At 53.5% G+C, this 18253-nt stretch overlaps 7 protein-coding genes and 1 non-coding gene across 8 annotated transcripts; 5 read left to right on the top strand and 3 right to left on the bottom strand.

The window, feature by feature from the left end:
- Window positions 1-589: 589 nt before the first annotated feature.
- On the top strand, window positions 590-679 carry HD553DRAFT_t116. The gene has a single exon. It is a non-coding gene; the product is annotated as a tRNA-Val (tRNA).
- A 245-nt stretch (window positions 680-924) lies between these two features.
- Window positions 925-2700, top strand: HD553DRAFT_320402 (uncharacterized protein). Its single transcript, XM_046181144.1, has 3 exons — window positions 925-1075; window positions 1149-1303; window positions 1376-2700. The coding sequence occupies exons 1-3, from the start codon at window positions 1038-1040 to the stop codon at window positions 2620-2622; spliced, it is 1440 nt and encodes a 479-aa protein (XP_046032599.1). The 5' UTR covers window positions 925-1037; the 3' UTR covers window positions 2623-2700.
- Window positions 2701-2912: 212 nt separating this feature from the next.
- On the bottom strand, window positions 2913-4652 carry HD553DRAFT_256844 (P-loop containing nucleoside triphosphate hydrolase protein; the record flags this gene model as incomplete). Its single annotated transcript, XM_046177361.1, has 4 exons — window positions 2913-3303; window positions 3388-3669; window positions 3786-3967; window positions 4161-4652. Coding segments are annotated over 4 exons (1347 nt in total), but the record flags the coding sequence as incomplete, so codon positions are not given.
- A 590-nt stretch (window positions 4653-5242) lies between these two features.
- On the top strand, window positions 5243-7301 carry HD553DRAFT_301803 (WD40-repeat-containing domain protein). Its single transcript, XM_046178673.1, has 6 exons — window positions 5243-5576; window positions 5708-5780; window positions 5963-6384; window positions 6485-6541; window positions 6626-6947; window positions 7044-7301. Exons 1-6 carry the CDS (start codon window positions 5352-5354, stop codon window positions 7106-7108), a joined length of 1164 nt encoding a protein of 387 aa, XP_046032597.1. The 5' UTR covers window positions 5243-5351; the 3' UTR covers window positions 7109-7301.
- Window positions 7302-7564: 263 nt separating this feature from the next.
- On the bottom strand, window positions 7565-9721 carry HD553DRAFT_320395 (peptidase family M48-domain-containing protein). Its single transcript, XM_046181143.1, has 8 exons — window positions 9461-9721; window positions 9156-9396; window positions 8823-9079; window positions 8555-8752; window positions 8454-8487; window positions 8283-8367; window positions 7983-8219; window positions 7565-7915 (listed from the first exon to the last, which is right to left on the bottom strand). Exons 1-8 carry the CDS (start codon window positions 9586-9588, stop codon window positions 7728-7730), a joined length of 1368 nt encoding a protein of 455 aa, XP_046032596.1. The 5' UTR covers window positions 9589-9721; the 3' UTR covers window positions 7565-7727.
- Window positions 9722-10297: 576 nt separating this feature from the next.
- Window positions 10298-13054, bottom strand: HD553DRAFT_290214 (autophagy-related protein Atg22B2). The gene is made up of 12 exons (XM_046178342.1): window positions 12789-13054; window positions 12701-12708; window positions 12547-12610; window positions 12153-12465; window positions 12044-12084; window positions 11802-11955; window positions 11318-11723; window positions 11158-11237; window positions 11056-11089; window positions 10883-10987; window positions 10724-10804; window positions 10298-10646 (listed from the first exon to the last, which is right to left on the bottom strand). Exons 1-12 carry the CDS (start codon window positions 12968-12970, stop codon window positions 10471-10473), a joined length of 1644 nt encoding a protein of 547 aa, XP_046032595.1. The 5' UTR covers window positions 12971-13054; the 3' UTR covers window positions 10298-10470.
- A 412-nt stretch (window positions 13055-13466) lies between these two features.
- HD553DRAFT_346484 (uncharacterized protein) lies at window positions 13467-15097 on the top strand (the record flags this gene model as incomplete). Its single annotated transcript, XM_046183205.1, has 5 exons — window positions 13467-13663; window positions 13753-13812; window positions 13897-14149; window positions 14236-14558; window positions 14653-15097. 5 exons carry the CDS (start codon window positions 13467-13469, stop codon window positions 15095-15097), a joined length of 1278 nt encoding a protein of 425 aa, XP_046032594.1.
- Window positions 15098-15766: 669 nt separating this feature from the next.
- HD553DRAFT_290209 (uncharacterized protein) lies at window positions 15767-17781 on the top strand. Its single transcript, XM_046178341.1, has 6 exons — window positions 15767-15904; window positions 15985-16318; window positions 16424-16625; window positions 16789-16942; window positions 17033-17218; window positions 17301-17781. The coding sequence occupies exons 1-6, from the start codon at window positions 15839-15841 to the stop codon at window positions 17691-17693; spliced, it is 1335 nt and encodes a 444-aa protein (XP_046032593.1). The 5' UTR covers window positions 15767-15838; the 3' UTR covers window positions 17694-17781.
- Window positions 17782-18253: the final 472 nt, after the last annotated feature.

Below are 18253 nucleotides of genomic sequence, written 5' to 3'. Positions count from 1 at the left end.
ACGTCCCACCTTCCCTAGGAGCACGACGGCATCCCCCTCTTCGACAGGTTGGCAGCAGCCTAAGTTCTCGCTATTTCTGGACCAATATGCCAGCCTGAGCGGAATACGAATTGGTCGGGAGGACGTCCTGCGGAGATTTTTCCCTACTAGCTTTGCGATCGTAAGTTCGAACACAAACGCTTGGACCAAAAACTTATACTCACGAGGCATGAAAGCTAATCAACCTGCGTCTTTTCAGCCTGATTTGACAGCTTTCTCCGACGACGGGTCTCATGTGCCGGAAACTGAGCAACGGTCGTAATCCCGACTCCCATCTCGCCCACCATCCCCCTCATTGTCATCCCATGAGTCTCTGGACCTCGGAGAAGCTGCCGCGGAAGAGCGCAGACGTCGGCGAAAGCAAGGAGAGCTTGCCAGGAAGACTCAATGGGAGGTCCAACGTCGAGAGGCGGATGAACGATTGGCGGGAGAACGAACCGGAGATCGACCTCGGCGAGACGCTTGGCTCCATGAAGCTTTACGTCCAACTCGGCGGAGGTTTTCTAAAATTTTTAACTAGTTTTTTCTGAGGTCACAACAAACATCGCTTGCTCTTGTGGCGCAGTTGGTAGCGCGTATGCTTAACAAGCCTTAACTTGTAAAGCGCATAAGGTCCTGAGTTCAAGCCTCAGCGGGAGTATACCTTTTTTGCCGTGCAAGGCCTGCCTGTTGCTCGGAATTCTTATCGACGTTCTGCTATCACCGAGGTTCCTTGTTGTTGATTTTTGGCTGGTCTGACAGCTGAAGATGGCCATATATTATTCCTTCTCTGTTGACATCTCCGTTTTGTGAAGTCTTGCACGGGCACAGTGTATCTCGTCCTTTGGCTGGCCGGATGCAAAAACCACTTTCGGCGAGATGCGACGATACGATGAGACTCACCCAACAACCTCGTGCACATGTATACTTTAATACTTTCGTATATAAGGTCGATCGCCAGAGCAACATCTTCCCTTCGTACCAAAGGCTCGTAGCACATTCGAGGAGACGAGAGCAAGATGTCCAACAGTAGCAGCTCCGAGCTGCAGGCGTGTCGGTGAATAGAGCTTTGCCCAGCTCGAGATGAAGCGCGATGAGCTGACGATCAGGTTATTAACCGCTATGCTTAGATGGGGCTGGTGTCCACATGCTTTCCCAGACAAGGCTCAGCTGAAAAATCATCTTTTGGAAACGCATATTCGACTAGCTGAGACAGTCGCTACGGCCGAACTCAAGACTTGGCAGGGACAGGATGGGCGTTGGTATGGGCACGAAAAGGGATTCGGTAGGTGTGACGAACGTCTAGATCCCCATGACAGTGTCTTTACTCACGATAAAAACGTCACTGCTTCAACAGAAACTCAGATGGTCGAGATGGAAGGTCTTGGGAACTCTACAAGGAACTCGAATTCCCTGAGCGAAGGATCATCGAAGGGCATCATCCGACCCGGAGCTGTAGAAGAATTCCACCGGTCACCCTTAGTCAACCTGACAACGGCTGAAGAACAGGCTTTCATGGAGAGTTTCCTCCGATCCCCTTCACCAAGCGGGAACACGCCACCTCGCCATTCGTCCGGCTCGAATCCCGCTACTACTACCGCTGCAGTAGCTGAGGACAAGACGTTCAGTCGTACCAACGCGACGGAGCCCAACGCTTCACATTCATCCCGTCCTCAGACTCAACAAGTGCCCCTGGACCCAGATACGACCGTCTCGTCCCCCGGTTCCACCCGTATCGCACCTGGACTTCGATTCAACTCTCAACAGACCGAAAGCCCAGTGAGGTCACAGCAGTCGCAGCAATCGAGGGATAGCGGGACGATCCCGGCTAGTTACCCTCACGAGACCGTACCTCCGATCTTGCCCTCTCCTCCACCAAAATCAAAGCCTGTAGGGGTCGAAGGGTCGACCACAGACGGTACGATATCATCCGAGAAAGCTACGGTGTCGGTCTCGACTACTACTGCGGGCACCACGACGGCGAGCAGCAGGACCGTATACGATATACGCAACGAATCCCGTCTGACCCCTCTCAAACCTTCCTCCGGGAGCTCTTCCACAACAACAACCTCCAACTCCAATTCCACTTCTACGGGCTCATCTCATTCGCCCATAACCTCCCGTTTTGAATTCGGCAAGGTCGTCCACGAATCCCCCCAAGGCGAACCCCTCCCTTTCGGCCAAAAGCGGGTCACACATGGAGTGGGGGATATCGGGTCGGGATCACCAGGCGGGTCGCCGGACCTGTCTAAACGAGTCCAAGCGGCCGTTGGATACCCGATCGGGCGGAGTAGCGTTGGCAATAACGTCAGCACCAATGGGACTGGTAATGGGACTGGCACGCCGACGCCGAACCGGTCTATGCATTCGAGCGAGTCGACATTGACGACGCCGATGCCAATGCGGCCATTAAAGAGGAAGGCGGAGGGCGAGGGTGATGATGATAACGATAATCTCGAACGAGAACGAGAACGCACGAGAAGAGCGATGGAGCTGCAGAGTCGGTCGGGGACAGGAGTGAGGTTTGGGTTTGGACAGGGACCGGCAACAACACCAGGTCCGGCACCAGGCGAGGGACAAGGTAGCAGCAGAGGCAAGAAGTAGGGCGAAATGTATGCTTCTAGGGCTTCTTCGAGCTCGTGTGACGTTCATGATCATCTATATTATATGATAATAATGGCGAGGACGCGATAATGTGGTGATGCGATGACGTGACGGGATACAACTGGAGTGAGGGAAGGCAGGTACAAGGTAAGGCTGGGCGATCATCGTCGACCGCCACCTCCTCGTCCTCGTCCACCTCCCCTGCCACGTCCACCGCCACGGCCGCCCCCACCACCTCTTCCGCCACTGCCACCTCCTCGACCACCACCACCTCCCGCCCCACCGCCCCGCCTCTGCTTCTTGTACGCCATCCCAGCCTCCCTCACATCGTCATCTCGATCGGCGTCGTCCCCCGCACCTCCCGCATACTCTCTCCCCCGCTTCCCGCCATGCCCAGCCTTGCCCTGTTCCCTCATCTCCATCGCCGCCTCCCTCGCCGCCTGCGAAACCCTCTCTCCGAGCACGGCCACCGACTCCTTGTCGACCGAATACCCGTCCATCTTCTTGCCCAGGACGCCCTCGATGCGCTGCAAGAGCTCGACGTCGTATTGCGAGACGAGCGTGATGGCTTTCCCCGCTCGACCTGCACGGGCCGTACGACCGACCCGATGGATGTATTCTTTCGAATGGGTGGGGATATCGTAGTTGATGACCAGGTCGACCAGGGGAATATCGAGACCTCTACGTGCGTGAGAACGACGGTCCGAGGTCAATAAGTGTTCTCTCGTCGGATACGTCTGGCTTGGAGGAAAGCGCCAAACTCACCTCGCAGCCACATCGGTCGCCACCAAGATCTTCCTCCCGCCACTCTTGAACTTGTTCAAAGCTCCCAACCTCGAACTCTGACTCAACTGCCCGTGCAGCGGGATCGCCGGGAACCCAAGCAACCTGAGAATGATGCTCAGCCTCTGGGCATCGGCGACGGTCCGGGTAAAGATGATGGTGCTCGACGAGGAGAGCTCGTTGGTCAGGTAGACGAGGTGGGCGTCTTTTTGTTTCAGGGGGAGGAGGAGGTAGTATTGCAGCAACGTCTCTACGGTGGAGTACCTGTGCGAGTGGTGAGATTTGCCGCAGAAGCATGGACGAAAGTTCATAAGCCCACCTGACCAACCTCTCATACCCTGACTACCAACCCCCAACCCTGAACGAACACGGCTGCTTACTTGCTGGAGACCTCGACCCTGACCGGATCCTTCAAACTAGCCCTCTGTAGCTTGGCCACCTTGGTCGTCATCGTCGCCGAGAACAAGTAGGTCCGTCGTTCGTCCTTCGGGATGACCTTGAGGATCTTGTCCAAGATGGGTCCAAAGTCGAGGTCGAGGAGACGGTCGGCTTCGTCCATGACCTACGCGACAAGAAAAAAAAAGAGGAAAACAGAAAAAAGGAAAAAGGAGGGAAAAGGAGGGAAAAAGGGGAAAAGGAGGTCGGGGTGGGTGTCAGGACGGGTACGGGAGGCGATGGCGAGAAGAACCAACAGGAGGAAATGACAAGCATGGCTTGTTATCAAGAGGAATAGGAAGAGACCTAGGGGGACTTACCAAGTACTTGAGGTTCCTCAACGAGAACCCTTTCGTATTCTCCAGATGATCCATCAACCTCCCCGGGGTAGCCACGATCACATGCGGTCTCTTTCCCAACGATACGCTCTGTTGCATCATATCCATCCCTCCGACGAGTACCGTGCTCCTCACCCCTATCCCCGCTCCCAAACCTTTCAGCGTCTGGTCGATCTGGTAAGCCAGTTCCCTTGTTGGAGCCAAGACCAATGCGTAAAACGGAGAAGGAGAGTCCGAGGTAAAGAGGGATTGGAGGATGGGGAGGAGGAAAGCTGCCGTCTTCCCCGACCCCGTCTGGGCTAGTCCGATGATATCCTTCCCAGCTAATGCCGGGGGGAGAGAACGAGCTTGGATAGGAGTGGGTTTGGTAAACGAGAGCGAGGTTGTCGCTTTGACGAGTTCGGGGATGAGGCCGAGGGAGGCGAAAGTGGTATCGTCTTCCAGCTCGATCGGGTCTGCGGCGGGGTTCGAGGTTTCTCCTTCGTCTGAGTCTTCACCATCCTCTTCATCCTCGTCGTCCTCGTCGTCCTCGTCGTCCTCGTCGTCCAGGTCGTCCAGGTCGTCCGCCTTTGATCCAGAGACACCGTCTTCTTCCTCTCCCTCGCTCCCGCCTTCCAAATCTTCCTCTTCATCCCCCTCCTCTTGCTCGCTCCCGCTCTGCTCGTCTTCTACTACCACCTCCTTCACCTTCCTCTCCTCCCTCCTCTTCTGCTTGTCCATCAACTTGGCCTTTTTGGCCTTTTCGTCCAACAACGACCGTTTCACCGGTTCGTCCACCAACTCGCTCGGTCTAGGTTTCGTATAAGCTCTCTTTTGAGGCCCGCGGGTGGATTGATAGGACATCGTTTGGCGGTCCTGTAAGGTGTTATTTTGGCAGGGCTTTCAGATGGGCTAGGTCTCTGGGCTGTATAGTAAGCCTGGATGGTGTAGTAGATGTCTACGATACGATCAAGAAGTCACAAAGTAGTCCTCGAAAGTCGCTTTCTCCAACTTTTTCCCCTTCTCAAAATCGACCGCGCGAAGGCGAAAAGCGCAAAGTCAACAAGGTCGAAGGGGGACCAACAACGTCTATCTTATTGTCACCACCTCGTTACCTACCTCATATACCCAGAGGCTCCCTGCTACTCCCCACAGTCTCATAGCCAGATAGAACACCCTCAGATCGATCCCGAGATGTCCGTCCGAAAATCCCCGCCCCCACCGACCTCGCAACAAGGAGCGCTCACCAAACGCGCTCGGGTCGATGATGACGACCAGGAGGAGGACGGTAACGACGGTGGGATGACCATGACCGTAGCTTCGTCCGGTGTGGCAGGTGGCAAGGGTGCCTTGGTCAGGTCGGTGAAGAGGACGAGCGGGTTGGCGGCGCCCATCGTCAGCCTGGGAGGGGCTCATCGAGTGAGTCCAGTCGACCTTGGCCGGGGTGGTCGACATGTGTTTGCTGTCGAGCGACTGATCATATTACTTGCATTCAAACTCTACTTGAATCTCTTCCGCTCTCATCGCTCTATCTGGTCTGACTCGGACAGGGCGAGATCATCGCTTGCAAGTTTGACAAGACGGGGGAGAGGATCGCAGCGGCCTCAGCAGATCGATGTGTCTGTAAGTCCATCGAAGCCATCCTTCCTACTTGCCTTTGCCTGTGTTCACACGGTCTGAGGCTTGATGCCGATCATGATCATATTGATGTACTGATCATGATTTCCTCTTGCTCTTGATCACTCCCCCTTCCTCGACTTTCTGCCCCAACACTAATCCTACGACCGTACGACACGACATAAAAGCGCTCTGGCAAACCTACCCTCCACACGAGAACAACGGCTACCTCCCCAACATCCACAAACAAGCCATAACCGACCTCTCCTTCTCCCCCTCTGACCCTTCTCTCCTGTATACAACCTCCGCTGATGGGACCCTCCTCCTAACCTCCCTCTCCTCGGGTCAAAAACTGGGTAAATTCTCTGCACACTACGGACCCGTCAATTCCCTCTCTGTCACCAACTCCACAGCTTCTGGGAAAGATCTCTGTTTGACCGGAGGAGATGATGGAGTAGCTAGGGTTTGGGACCCGGTAGCCCTGATTGAGGATGGGGAAAAGACGCCGGTAGCGGAGTTGGACGATGGGTTGGGAGGGTGCGTGACGGCCGTCGAGTGGGGGAAGGATGGGGGGGTTTGTTACGTTGGGGGGATCGATAATGAGATCAAGGTGAGTCCGCCCCGGGGGGATCAGGTCGAAAACGACGAATAATGGATAGGTAGATAGAAGCCGAGGAAGTGTGTGAGCTGATGACTACGGAGTGGAACAGGTTTGGGATTTGCGTAAAGAAGAGATCTTGTACACGCTCAAGGGTCATACCGATACCGTACGTGTTTGCACCGTCCCCGCTCTCTCTTGATCACGGTGCAGCTGAGAACGTCTCCCACCCCATCTCGTTTCGCCCTCGCAGATCGCCTCCCTCGCCCTCTCTCCATCGGGGCACCACCTCCTCTCCTACTCCCTCGATTCCACCCTGATGATCCACGACGTCCGACCCTTCTCCTCCGACCCCACCCGGGTCTATCGGACGCTCACAGGCGCACCCTCGGGGTTCGAACAGATGTTGATCAAGTGTCAATGGAGCCAGACGGACGGAGGAGCCCGAGTGGCCTGTGGCGGGGGGGATAGGACGGTCACTGTCTGGGAGGTGGAGAGCGGGAAGATCTTGTACAAGTTGGGCGGACACAAGGGGTCTGTCGGGGCGGTGGATTGGCATCCGAGGGAACCGATCAGTGAGTACACCCGCGCCTCGGTCTTGATCCGTCTCGTGCCCGCGTACGGTCTTCGCATCTGACGTTTACATCGATCTTTGCTTGTATCCGACACAGTATTGACCGGTGGAAAGGACGGACAAATGTTGCTCGGAGAGATTGACGCCGAAAATCGGTCGTAAACGCCCGGCTCTCGATAAAAGAGATCGGCAACGGCCTACGAACAGGTCTGTTCTGTTATATGGAGAGAAAGGGGATGTAATAGATTCGCAACTCGCGCTCGCGCTCGCGAGTCATCAAAAGATTCGATGATGTATTAACTCGGTATTTGGTCTGCTAAGGCGTGTTTTATGAAGAGGAGCGTTCAGCCTCGGGTTTCGGAAGCTGTTCGTGGTGGGATCTTGTCTCAACTATCGACGAGCCAGTCGCACGGTAATCCCCAATCCGACGCCGCTTCATGGTCAAGCGCCTGTGATTCTGCGTCAATCGCCAAGACCTCGATATAGATCGGTCAGTCACATCTAGTAGGTCCTTCTTCCCCCTCCATGTTTGGGCACGCGCTCTTGGCTTTGGCCTCGTATATCACATGGATGCTTGATAGCCTGGGCAAAAGTGCGACGTGCCAACTTACTTGAGAAGGGTATCGATAGTATCATTTCTGATTCAGTTGAATTACAGTCAAGGCAAGGTCGAATGCGTAATTGCGACTAACGTGAGAAAAGCATTACAACTCGGAGAAAATTCGCGACATGGGGGGCAGCCTAACCTCGATGACATGGCGGAGTGGCCTATCACATCTCGTCATAACGTCTTGTCGAGCCTTCCAAGTTGCTGTTGGATAGCCTTGACTCGGGAAGCCAGGGGAGGATGAGTCGACGACATTATATTCAACCATCGGTCGGGGAGGTTGATATCAAGTTGCCTGGATTCGTTCCTCTCCAGGAAGGATACCAGCGGGTGACCTAGCCCGAGGGAGGTTGCGAACGCATCTGTTCGTAGTGAAGTCCACTTCATTAGGGATGTTCATGTGAATATCGAGAAAGAATAGGCATTCACCGGCTTGGAACTCTTGTTGTTGCTTCCATTTATTCCGCGCCATCGTCCAGAAAGGCATGAGCGACAGCCCAAACCTCTCGAACAACGTCCACGCTATCACCGCCGAGCCCTTCGCCTGCACGACGTCGGCAGAGAATCCGAATGACCGGAAAAAATTGGGATCTTGCTTGAAGAAGAGCACCGATAAAACGATTTGGAGGGTTCCGTGGGTGAACAAGTAGGATTTTGTACTATGTTCTATCAATCACAAGACCAGGTAAGTTTGACGGTGCGTTGACGATGCCACGGTTTGATACTCACTGTGTTTCCAGTGACCAAATTCGTGTGCAAGTATGGCGAGCACCTCATCGTCCGAACATTTTTCCAAGAGCCCTTGTGGTATGGTCTAATTATGAGATGTTTTTCAAAACGGGTTCAGTCTCAAAAGAGGGCGGCGGATACGGGTCCGCGATTGCTCCTATTGTGACTTACAACGAAGACCTTTGAACCGAATGCGACGCATCGCCTACCGAATATGCGCAACTGCTCGTCAGCATACCGAAACTTCTTTCTTATATCCCTGCGGAACGTACGGAACATCATCTCTGCTCTCCTCCGGCACTTTCAGATTAGGCTCGCTCTTGTAGATCTTCTCTACCGGGAACTGCACCTTCCGGGCCAGATCCTCTATTTTCTCTTTGACCGGTCCATCCTCCAAGCTCTTAAATTCAGGAAATGCCGATAGAAAAAGCTTTGAGCTGAACGTCCAGGCGATGAGCGGGACCAGTAAACTGAACGTTCGCGTCAAGAACAAAGTAAGCGGGACCCTCAGTGTGAGTCGCAGCGCAAAGCGGGACTCACGTCCCTGCCGCGCCTATAGCCAGTAAGTGATCATCGTCGATCCACTTGCTGGCTACTACGATAGGGAGAGCCTTCAGGCTGGATAACAATATCGAGGGAATCCCATCCAGTACGGTGCCAGCACCGATCCATAGGGCAACAAGGCGGGGACGAGCTGGCCAGTTGTTCTTGATGAATTCGCTCCAGCAGCTCATGGGCAATTCGACTAGGTAGCTAACAGCTTGCACCATGGCATAATAAGCCATTTGCTGTAATATCTACGGGCTTGTCTACATCATGTCAGCCCTGCTAGAGAAAGAAGAGAAAAAGTGCAGTGATCTGCCAATCACTTACAGGTCCCTTCCACCGCGAATCGCTTCTAGCGAAGTATCCTGAGCTCAGCTTCCACAGCCGGCGGTACAGTCCGAACCGAACCATCGCGGTGATAGCAGTCGACATGTACAGATTGTCAAAGATGCTGAACTTCAGCCACGAGCCCTGCTTCATGCTTTCGGCTTGGCCTCGTGTGTAAGGCCGTTCTAGAGAGGCCTCGAGTTCCGGCAACTTCCGCTTGACATGCTTGAGCTGCCGGCATCTGAATATGTTCAGGTCGTTCAGCTCACAGAATATAAGACGCCGCGCCGCTAACTATGACCCACAGAAGTCCGACCCGTGCTATACAGTGTACCCATGTTGCACCGAAGATCCAGGCGTTATAGTTGAACATTGGCAACTTGGCGAACAAGCCCTGAGCGGACCCTGCAAACGAGAAGCCGATACGGAACATGTCGCCGGCTAAGCCAAGACCCGGTCAAAGCGGTACATATACTGAGTACCCTGATAGAGCTGACGGCATGACAGAATCTTGCTTAGCAGAGATAGAGGTCAAGTATGCCTCGATGAGTGCTTGCGTGCTTGACATGTACAACTGCATTTGTATTGAATCGTCTCGACTTGTTCGGTAGCTCAAGCGTGCCACCTGCAGCTGGAAAGTTGCCGAACCTGCCGCGTCATCAGCAAGCCGAAGCAAGCTGCCATCCATCTTGACAACAACAATCCCCAACGAAGAGGGATCACTTCGACCTTGATTATCCACTGCCGTATACGCCGAAAGCCAGTAGGCATTGTACTTGAGTGTATTCATTCTAGGCATTCAATCGTTATGCCGACGCATGACATGATATACCACAGAAGATAGAGGTGACAACGGCGATCACCTGCCCCCCTGCTGCACGCGCGCGCTTGTCGTCGCAAAGTCAGGCATTCACATCCTCTACAGTACGCCTTGTACGAGTACGATCAGACCAACTCGGAGTGAAATGAATAATCGCGACAAGCACGTGTACAAGAGCAATGATACGGTGGTCAGAGCGGAAGCGCCTGGCCTGGTGCCAAAGATGAGAGTATCGTTGCCGTCCTGCTCTCGGAATCGTTCTTGTTCTGCATAACATCTCAAAACACCTCGGTCCACTTGAGACGAGTGCCTGTGTCGCTAACGCTGCAAAGTACGGTTTCGTATCACGACATTTGAAAAGGAAGGTTACAAACGATCCAGCTACCTATACAAAGTTTCCTCGAATCCACCGCTGCGTACAATGAACAACCTTGACATGCGCACAAACTTCGAACCGGATGACCCTCTTCAAGAAGGCTAAAACGCCTCGCTGTCTCACTCGATATGGTCGTTCGACTGATACTGCTCCGCCCTCTTCCTCTCGGCATAGGCCAGAGCATCCGCACGACCCTTCTTGACGTCGACAAAGATCACCAAAAGGAGGGTCGCTGCAGTGCAGAGCGCAAAGAGGAAGGCGAAACCGGTATAGTTGTTGCCCGAAGCGCTGATGACTGTCAGAGGGCGTATCCACAAGATAGAATCAGCATGCGAATCCGCATCATTGAGGGTAAAATAAATTGGCACTCACTTGCGGACAATACGTTGGGCCCGATGATGGAGCTCGCACGGTTGGTCAGACCGAAAAGACTGAAAAAGGTACCCTCGAATCCTGCAGAGTGAATGTCGCAGTTTCAGCTTGACCGTTTCATCATGATCGCGCGCCACCGCGCTTTGCTATCGCACGTACCAGGCGGCAAGATCTCGGACAACATGGTCTGAGAATAAGCATAGTACGGCGCCTGGAACAAGCCAAAGACGGCGTTGTACATGTAGAATTCCCATCGGTTGTGGACTGGTAAGAATCCATTCAATAGGTTAGCGTCATGGAGCACCAATATGAGACACAGATGCGGGACTCACAGCCAATCTTGTCAGTCCACATGCCGATCATTCCCTGCGAGCGAGTGAAGAACAGTCAGTTGAGAGCGGAGTGACATGGTGCTCGAATGAGAGCAAGCTAACCCAAAGAGGGATCAGACAACTGAAAACATTAGTCACGGTGAACATGACCTTGGTGTCGAGCCTGAACCATTTCTGAATGTCTAAGCACGTTCGAACATACAAGTTCAGTCGAATGATCAAGGGAAAGAGTTGCATAAAGCCGAAACAATCCAATACTCACACCAGAAAGCGTAGAGGGACAACACAGAGCACCCGGCCTGGACCAACCCGAGGTAGGTAAAGTCCAAGAAAGAGAACGCGATGTTGTTGTTCTGCACGATGTTCACCATCGTCCCCGTCGTGTTCAACCCATCGGCGAGCAAGAAGAATCCTCCCAAGTAGATGAAAGTCTGCGGCAACTTTCGGATCTCCTTGACGGCGACGATGATCTGTTGCCACCCGACGGTAACCACGTTGGAACCTTTAGGAAGGTCGGGACCGGGACGAGTCTTCTGGAAGATGAACCAGGGGACACCTAGGATGATCCAGTAGACGGTACAGAGGGCGATGACGTAGTTGTTGACTTGGTTGGAAGAAGCCAGGGGGAGTAGGATGGACAAGTTCAGGGAGAGGGTGAGCAGGTAGCCCTACAAGATTATCACCATGAACGTTATATACATCAGCGCCTACCACCAACAAAGCGACAGGATCTCGACCTAACTCACCCAATTGGAATGCGCCGTAGAGATACTAGAGACCATGTTCCTGTTCATCGACGACCTCTTTTCGAACTCTTCGAAGGTGATCTCTCCTTGCCTCAATTTGTCGCGGTTCTCACGTTCGGTAGGAAGCGCTCGCGCGAGACGTGGGAAGATGGCGCTATAGACGTCGACATAAAAATAAGTATCTCAGCATTGAAATTTCGATGGTGAAGATTGGTTGCGTCGGGGCAGAAGGGGATACCTACGCATAGAAGACCAAGGTGGCTCCGTAGGTGATATACCCGATCTGCATGAAAGCCCCGGACGATCAGCACAACGATTCACAGCAAGCAGAAGGCCCCTGGCGAGACTCACCATGTAAAGCGCCATGGCCGCCCTCCAATCGCTCCCATCCTTGACCCCCAAGAATCCCAAGCAACTCGCCCAACAGACTATGGTCAAGCCCATCAAGAACCACCTGTTGTAAGTCTTATAATCCTGCAATCCTCCGAAAGTCGTGAACCCCAGTGTCATGATGGCGAACGAGATCCCGTTGGCGAGGAGGAAGATCGAGGAGACGGATCGTTCGCCTGATCCGAAGGGGAGGAAACAGTGGGCGGAGTCTCCTTTACATTGGCCGGCGCCTGCGGGACCGTCGGCGAGGGAGTAGGAGGCTTGGGTCATCAAGCTATATCAAAATCGAGGGAAATCAGACGAAGAAGGTAAGTAAAGATTCGCATGAATTGGATAGGTTGGTGTGGGGACTTGCTTTTGAAACTGAGTCGGCGCATAACCATTAGGTCCAGTTCCACAGTCTCCTTGGTAGTACAGATCTATGATAAACGTTCAGAGACGTTTGCGATTCAGCGTCAGCGCTTCATGACATCGGATCCGAGCCAAGCAAGGCACGCGATCTCGCTTACAGTAAGACCTGCGATCGATAGGAGCGGAACCGAGGAAACGTCAGAGATGTCCCAACTGAAATACGCAGACAACTGCCCGCCAGCTCACCATAACTCCTTCTTGGTGACCGGGGGAGCCTGATCTTCCTGCTCGAGGTGAGTGGTATGATCATAGATGGAAGGAGCCACAACGACCTCTTCCTTGGCCAGGTCGTCGTGCTTGTTGTCATTGTCGACCGTGTCAGCCGGATGCATTCCTAGGGCGAGCGGTTGATCGGTCTGGTTGATCATCTTCAAGGTACGTTGCTTTGTAGATGGTTTGGGTGTCTGAGTGGAGTCTATAAACGTTGGCGGGATAAGTAGCTGAAGTCATGTCGACGACGATCTGATATATATCCTCTTTGATTCGTCTCGCTCTCTACCGTATCTGGTCCATCCATCAACCGTGAACGGATGCAACGGCGATCGCCTACAGGGTCACCTCGTGCGACCTGCTCTCGGGAGAGAAACTCACCGAGATCGATCGGGTCCCCGCGTTTCTTCTCCCGCACGTCTTCGTTGACTTTTCGGAACCTATCAACCTCGAGGTATCAACGGTATCTCTCGGCGAAATCGGGGTCAACCCGCTCGGATTTGCCGGGGAGCGATTGCCTACCCCTATCCTGATCATCATCATCGATATCTCGTCATGCCCTGTCGACGATATCTGCTGTCAGATCCACGTCTTGGATCTTGGACATCCACCTGTCCGTCTATCAAGCTCATACTCGTCAGCAGGCCTCTCACCATGTCGACCCCCGACGCACCCTACACCTATGCACAGACGACCCTCGTCCGAGCTTCTCCGGCACAGACGCTATTTACCCGCAAAGATACCTTCCCGCTTTGGGGACAGCCGAAAGGGTTCGATCTGGAAATGTACTTGAAGCGGGACGAAGTTATGGAGAAGGAAGAATGGAGCGTAGGAGGTGGATTCGTCACTTGGTCAGTAGATGGGATAGACAAGCTGGTCTAGATCTTGGCCTGTAGGGTGGTCTTTGCTGATAGAATTGAGTTTGATGGCGGGTCAATAGGGTCCTCGTACCTCGGGACGAGCAAGACACAACGGAAAAGATCCTGGCTCACTGTGAAACGTGAGTCTGCTCTCTCTCTTCTATCCAACTCCAAAGTCTATCCATCTCGTATCGACTCACCTTGCCTACCAACTACCACTGCAGATATCGCCGCCCGGCCCTACTTCGCCAACCTTCATCCCCCGAACCCATCAAAGTACAGAGCACAGGCGTCGCCTGTGTCTTTGTCAACCCCCTCTTCGCCAAGTACAAGTACGCGAAACACATGCTCTCTCTGCTTCACTACGTCCAGGCCAAGGAGGAAGATCTGCCCCCATTCCCGTCAGAGCAATGGGGTGAACCTCCGGTGGTAGAAGAGGGTGGAGAGGGGGGTTGGAAGAGGGAAATAGCTTTCTCGGTGAGTTGATGTCTCGGATTTCTCAGATCTCTTCGGAGTCTATCATTTTGCCACGGAGCAGCTGACGCTTTGGGAGATTGGAACAGGTCCTCTACAGCGGTGTAGGGAAATCATACTACGCCTCGGCTCGGATGGGTCTCGGTCCTTCCAGCTTACCCGGGTGGGTGTTCAAGGGGACACCTACTCGGACTTATACTATCGAGCTTCCCACCATCTCGACTTCTACTCCTTCACAAGAACAAGACCAAAAACCAGAACAAGAAGCAGAGGAGTCGACCCCGGACGGCTGGGAATACTTGACAGCAGAACAGGTGCGCGAGTTGGAACCGAGGGTAGCGGGGGAGATCGAAAAACAACTCCGGGAGCGGGAGACGGGCGGGAAAGTCCAGGTGGCCGTCTTGCCTACAAAGTGAGTCAATCTGAAAAAAAGGTGTGTTTGCGCTGATAGAATAACGTCGGCTAAGCTGATTCCGGATCGCGAATGCAAATCTGGAACTGAACAGGGGCACGCTCTACTCGCATTGTCTTCGGGACCAACTCTCGCCCATCACCCTCGCCCTGGGCAAACCTCGGACGTACGGCCTCATCGGCCCCTCTTCTCCTTCCCCTCAAAGCGGCTCCGAATCCGCTCAGGACGGACTAGAGGAGAGACCCTTCTTCACCTACTTTTACGAGACGTCCCCCCATTCCCCGAGTACCATGTACATCTCCTACATCTCCCACTCGAACTCGGACCCAAAAGTCAAAGTACCCTTATCCGTTATTCGCCAAGCCATGTTATTCGAAAAGTGCTCCATCGCCGAGATCTGGGGGGAAGCAGGGGACGTTTACCAGGGTCAAGAAGGGGTGAGGGAGAAGGAGGATAACGTTCCTTGTCTGGCGGTCTATGGGGGGTTGGACGTGGAGCAGGTGGATTGGCAATTCAATGACAAGTACGTGGCTTGTTGAGCATCACATTCGATCGAGCAAGAAGGGTTTGAAGGTCGTCGTGTAGTACACAGCATAACATGTTCTTTCTGTCATTATGGCCATATGGAAAACATGCATGGAAATCAATGACATCGAATCGATACGACATGACAATCGCGTGGGTGATGAGAATCTCACAATCTGCCTTTTGCTTCACTTCGCTGCACCCCTCAGCCTAGGAATTTCTGGCTTGCGGTTAGGCGGGTGAGGGGTCGCTGCAAAAGCGACAAGCGCAAGTCATATGGTATGATAAGACACGGCCATCATGACGTATTTGCCTCACACGCCAGGACTGCTCAAGATACGGTCCGACGGCCTCCAACTCGGGAGGTTTCCTTCCTCTTCGGCAGATAACTAAAGAGCCCAGCATCAGGCATACAGTGGTGCAGTGGTATGAGAGGACAGAGTGGTCCAAGATACCCAGATCTGTTTCGACATTCTGCATCCGAAGAATAGCATCCGACGACTTTCGGCGTTTCTCTCTGATCCGGGGAAACCGGGATCGGCTAACCGAGCCGGCGCAAACGCCATGTGATGATGTAATTTGCTTCCGCTATCAACTCCCGGGGTGGATCTGTGATCGGACGTCTGGGATCTCTGGCCAATGACGAACGGTTCGATTCGAATATATAACCACAAACATAATAGGGGGTGTGAACCAGGTGCCAGTACGGATCGCATCTAGGTGACAGATCTCGGTTTGATCAACACACGACCGTCATGCTGGCTCCTGCTCAAGATCGCCCTGTCACCGTCGCCCTGATCGGTGCGGGACAACGAGGAGGAGTGAGTCGAATACCCTTTGAAGACTTCGTCTCACCCATCAATAATACTGATGCAGAGTGTGCTGCCTTGCATTCTGAAAGATTTACGCCGACTACATCTCCCTGAACCCATCAACATGCCGTCTAGTCGCCCTCGCAGAACCTCGCCCGACCCGCCGGTCCACCCTAGCTAAACGACACTCCATCCCCTCCGACCTAGTCTTCAAGGATTGGAAAGAACTAGCCTCCCGTGGAAAAGTCGCTGATGCCGTCATCATCGCTATCATGGATCGAGGTCACGCCGAGGCGGTCAAAGTGTTTGCCGAGCAGGGGTACGATATCTTGTGTGAGAAGCCGATCGCTACGTCGATCGAGGAGTGTGTGGGGATCGTCGAGGCGGTCAAGAAACACGGGGTCATCTTTGGTTGTGGGCACGGTGAGTCCCGCGTTCTCAAAACCACTCACATTCTCCCCCTTCACATACGTTCTTAACCTCTCCACTCCGGTAACTTGATTTCCTTTTCCTTCTTTCTTCTGGCAGTCCTCCGGTACTCCCCCTACAACACCTCTATCCGCCAAACAATCTCCACAGGGATCCTCGGCAAGATCATCAACATCCAACACCTCGAACCCGTCGGCAGACAACATTTCGCGCATTCCTACGTCCGCGGGAACTGGAGGAACGAAAAGACGGCGAGTTTCTCGTTGATGGCCAAGAGTTGTCATGATATCGATATCCTCAAGTGAGTCAAGTCAGGTCATATTCATACTATAAAATACACGTTCTATGTTTGGTGAGGGCGATTTCGCCTTTATCAGCGTTTTTCCTTGTTCGGTCCGATCTCTCTGCCTTGCCCCTCTCCCGATCTGATACCTTTTTTTTTTCTGCTTTTTCTTTTTCTCCAGCTTCTACCGGTCAGACCAGATCGAACCTCGTTCACTCTCCTCCTTCGGGAACCTGAACCATTTCAAACCTTCTGAGAAACCCAATGAGGCTGGGGATGCGACGCATTGCGTTGGATGTGCTTATGAGCCCGAGTGCCCTTATTCCGCTAAAAAGGTCAGTCTCCAGCCTACAATGATATGGTTTTGGGACCGGTCTACTCGTTAGGGAATTTCGTCTGATACCTCTTCCGCGAAAAATATATAGATCTACTTGGAACCCGTCTACGACGGCCCGAAGAGGGATAGCGGGGATGATATCTGGGCCACCCATATCCTGGACGAACCCCCTGATATCGAGAATGTCGCCGCGGCCATCCAACCGGATGGGATCGCAGGTGGGAGGTGGGGAAAGTGTGTGTATTCCGGTGATAACGATGTGGTGGATCAACAGGTGAGTGGGGGTTAGGACGAATGTTGTACGCTCCGCATGGCTTTCCAGACTTCATGCTGACGCAGAGTTTGCTACATTGCAGGTTGTTAATATCCAATACAAGGACGGGACGACGGCCAGTTTCACCATGGTCGCCTTTACGAAACAAGTCTGTAACCGCGTGACTCGAATCCACGGTTCTCACGGCGAGATCGTCGGCGACATGTCTACCTACACCGTCACCGATTTCCGAACAGGAGAATCTACCCACCACGAGCCTGCCAACGAAGGCGGTGGGCACGGGGGAGGAGATATGGGACTGATGAGGTCGTTCATCCGGGCTTGTAGCGAGCAGGATCAGACGGCTTTAGGGGTCGAGCCCGAGGACATCTTGAGGAGCCACTTGATGGTCTTTGCTGCGGAAGAGTCGAGGTTGAAGGATCAGAACGTGCTGTATGACGATTTTCAGAAGAGGTGTTTAAGCGGATCGGTGTGAGCGGCGAAGGGGTGTATGTAATGCTTTGTAACGATTGGTATGGTTGTAAAGTGTTATCATCAGCGATGGTCATGACCTGCATACCTGACGCTCGGCGGACGATTGATTTCGATGGCGCTCAGGAGAACAAGCGCGTCTCACCAGCTCTATGACTACCCGATAATAGACCCTCCTTCTGGCCTCAAAGCTGTGCCTTCCATATTCTGTCCACGCTGTCCTCCACAAAACTCTACACATCTCACCAACCCTCGCTGTCGACTGCGGTCGAAGACCCCGGTCCGAAAGATTGTGATCGCGACAACCCCCGTCACCCAGACCCACGTGTTTCGGGATACCTGCCGAAACTCGCCCAACTATACCGGGTCGACCGGGATTCAACGTGTGTCGTCATACGTGAGGATTTTGTATCGACTGATCCCTTATATACCGAGTCGAGGTTCAGATAGACGTTTTCGTACGTAGGCCGAGGCGGGAGGTCCGCTCGAAAATTGCTTTTTGCGCCATTGTGCAACAAGCAAGGATGCAGTGTATGCCTGTCAAGTGGACGATGACCCGATCGT

The sequence above is a fragment of the Filobasidium floriforme genome (assembly GCF_021052385.1).
Source record: "Filobasidium floriforme strain CBS 6241 chromosome Unknown HD553scaffold_30, whole genome shotgun sequence".
Taxonomy (NCBI): domain Eukaryota; kingdom Fungi; phylum Basidiomycota; class Tremellomycetes; order Filobasidiales; family Filobasidiaceae; genus Filobasidium; species Filobasidium floriforme.
Note: the sequence above shows the minus strand (reverse complement) of the source record. Positions and strands in the feature narration are given on the sequence as shown.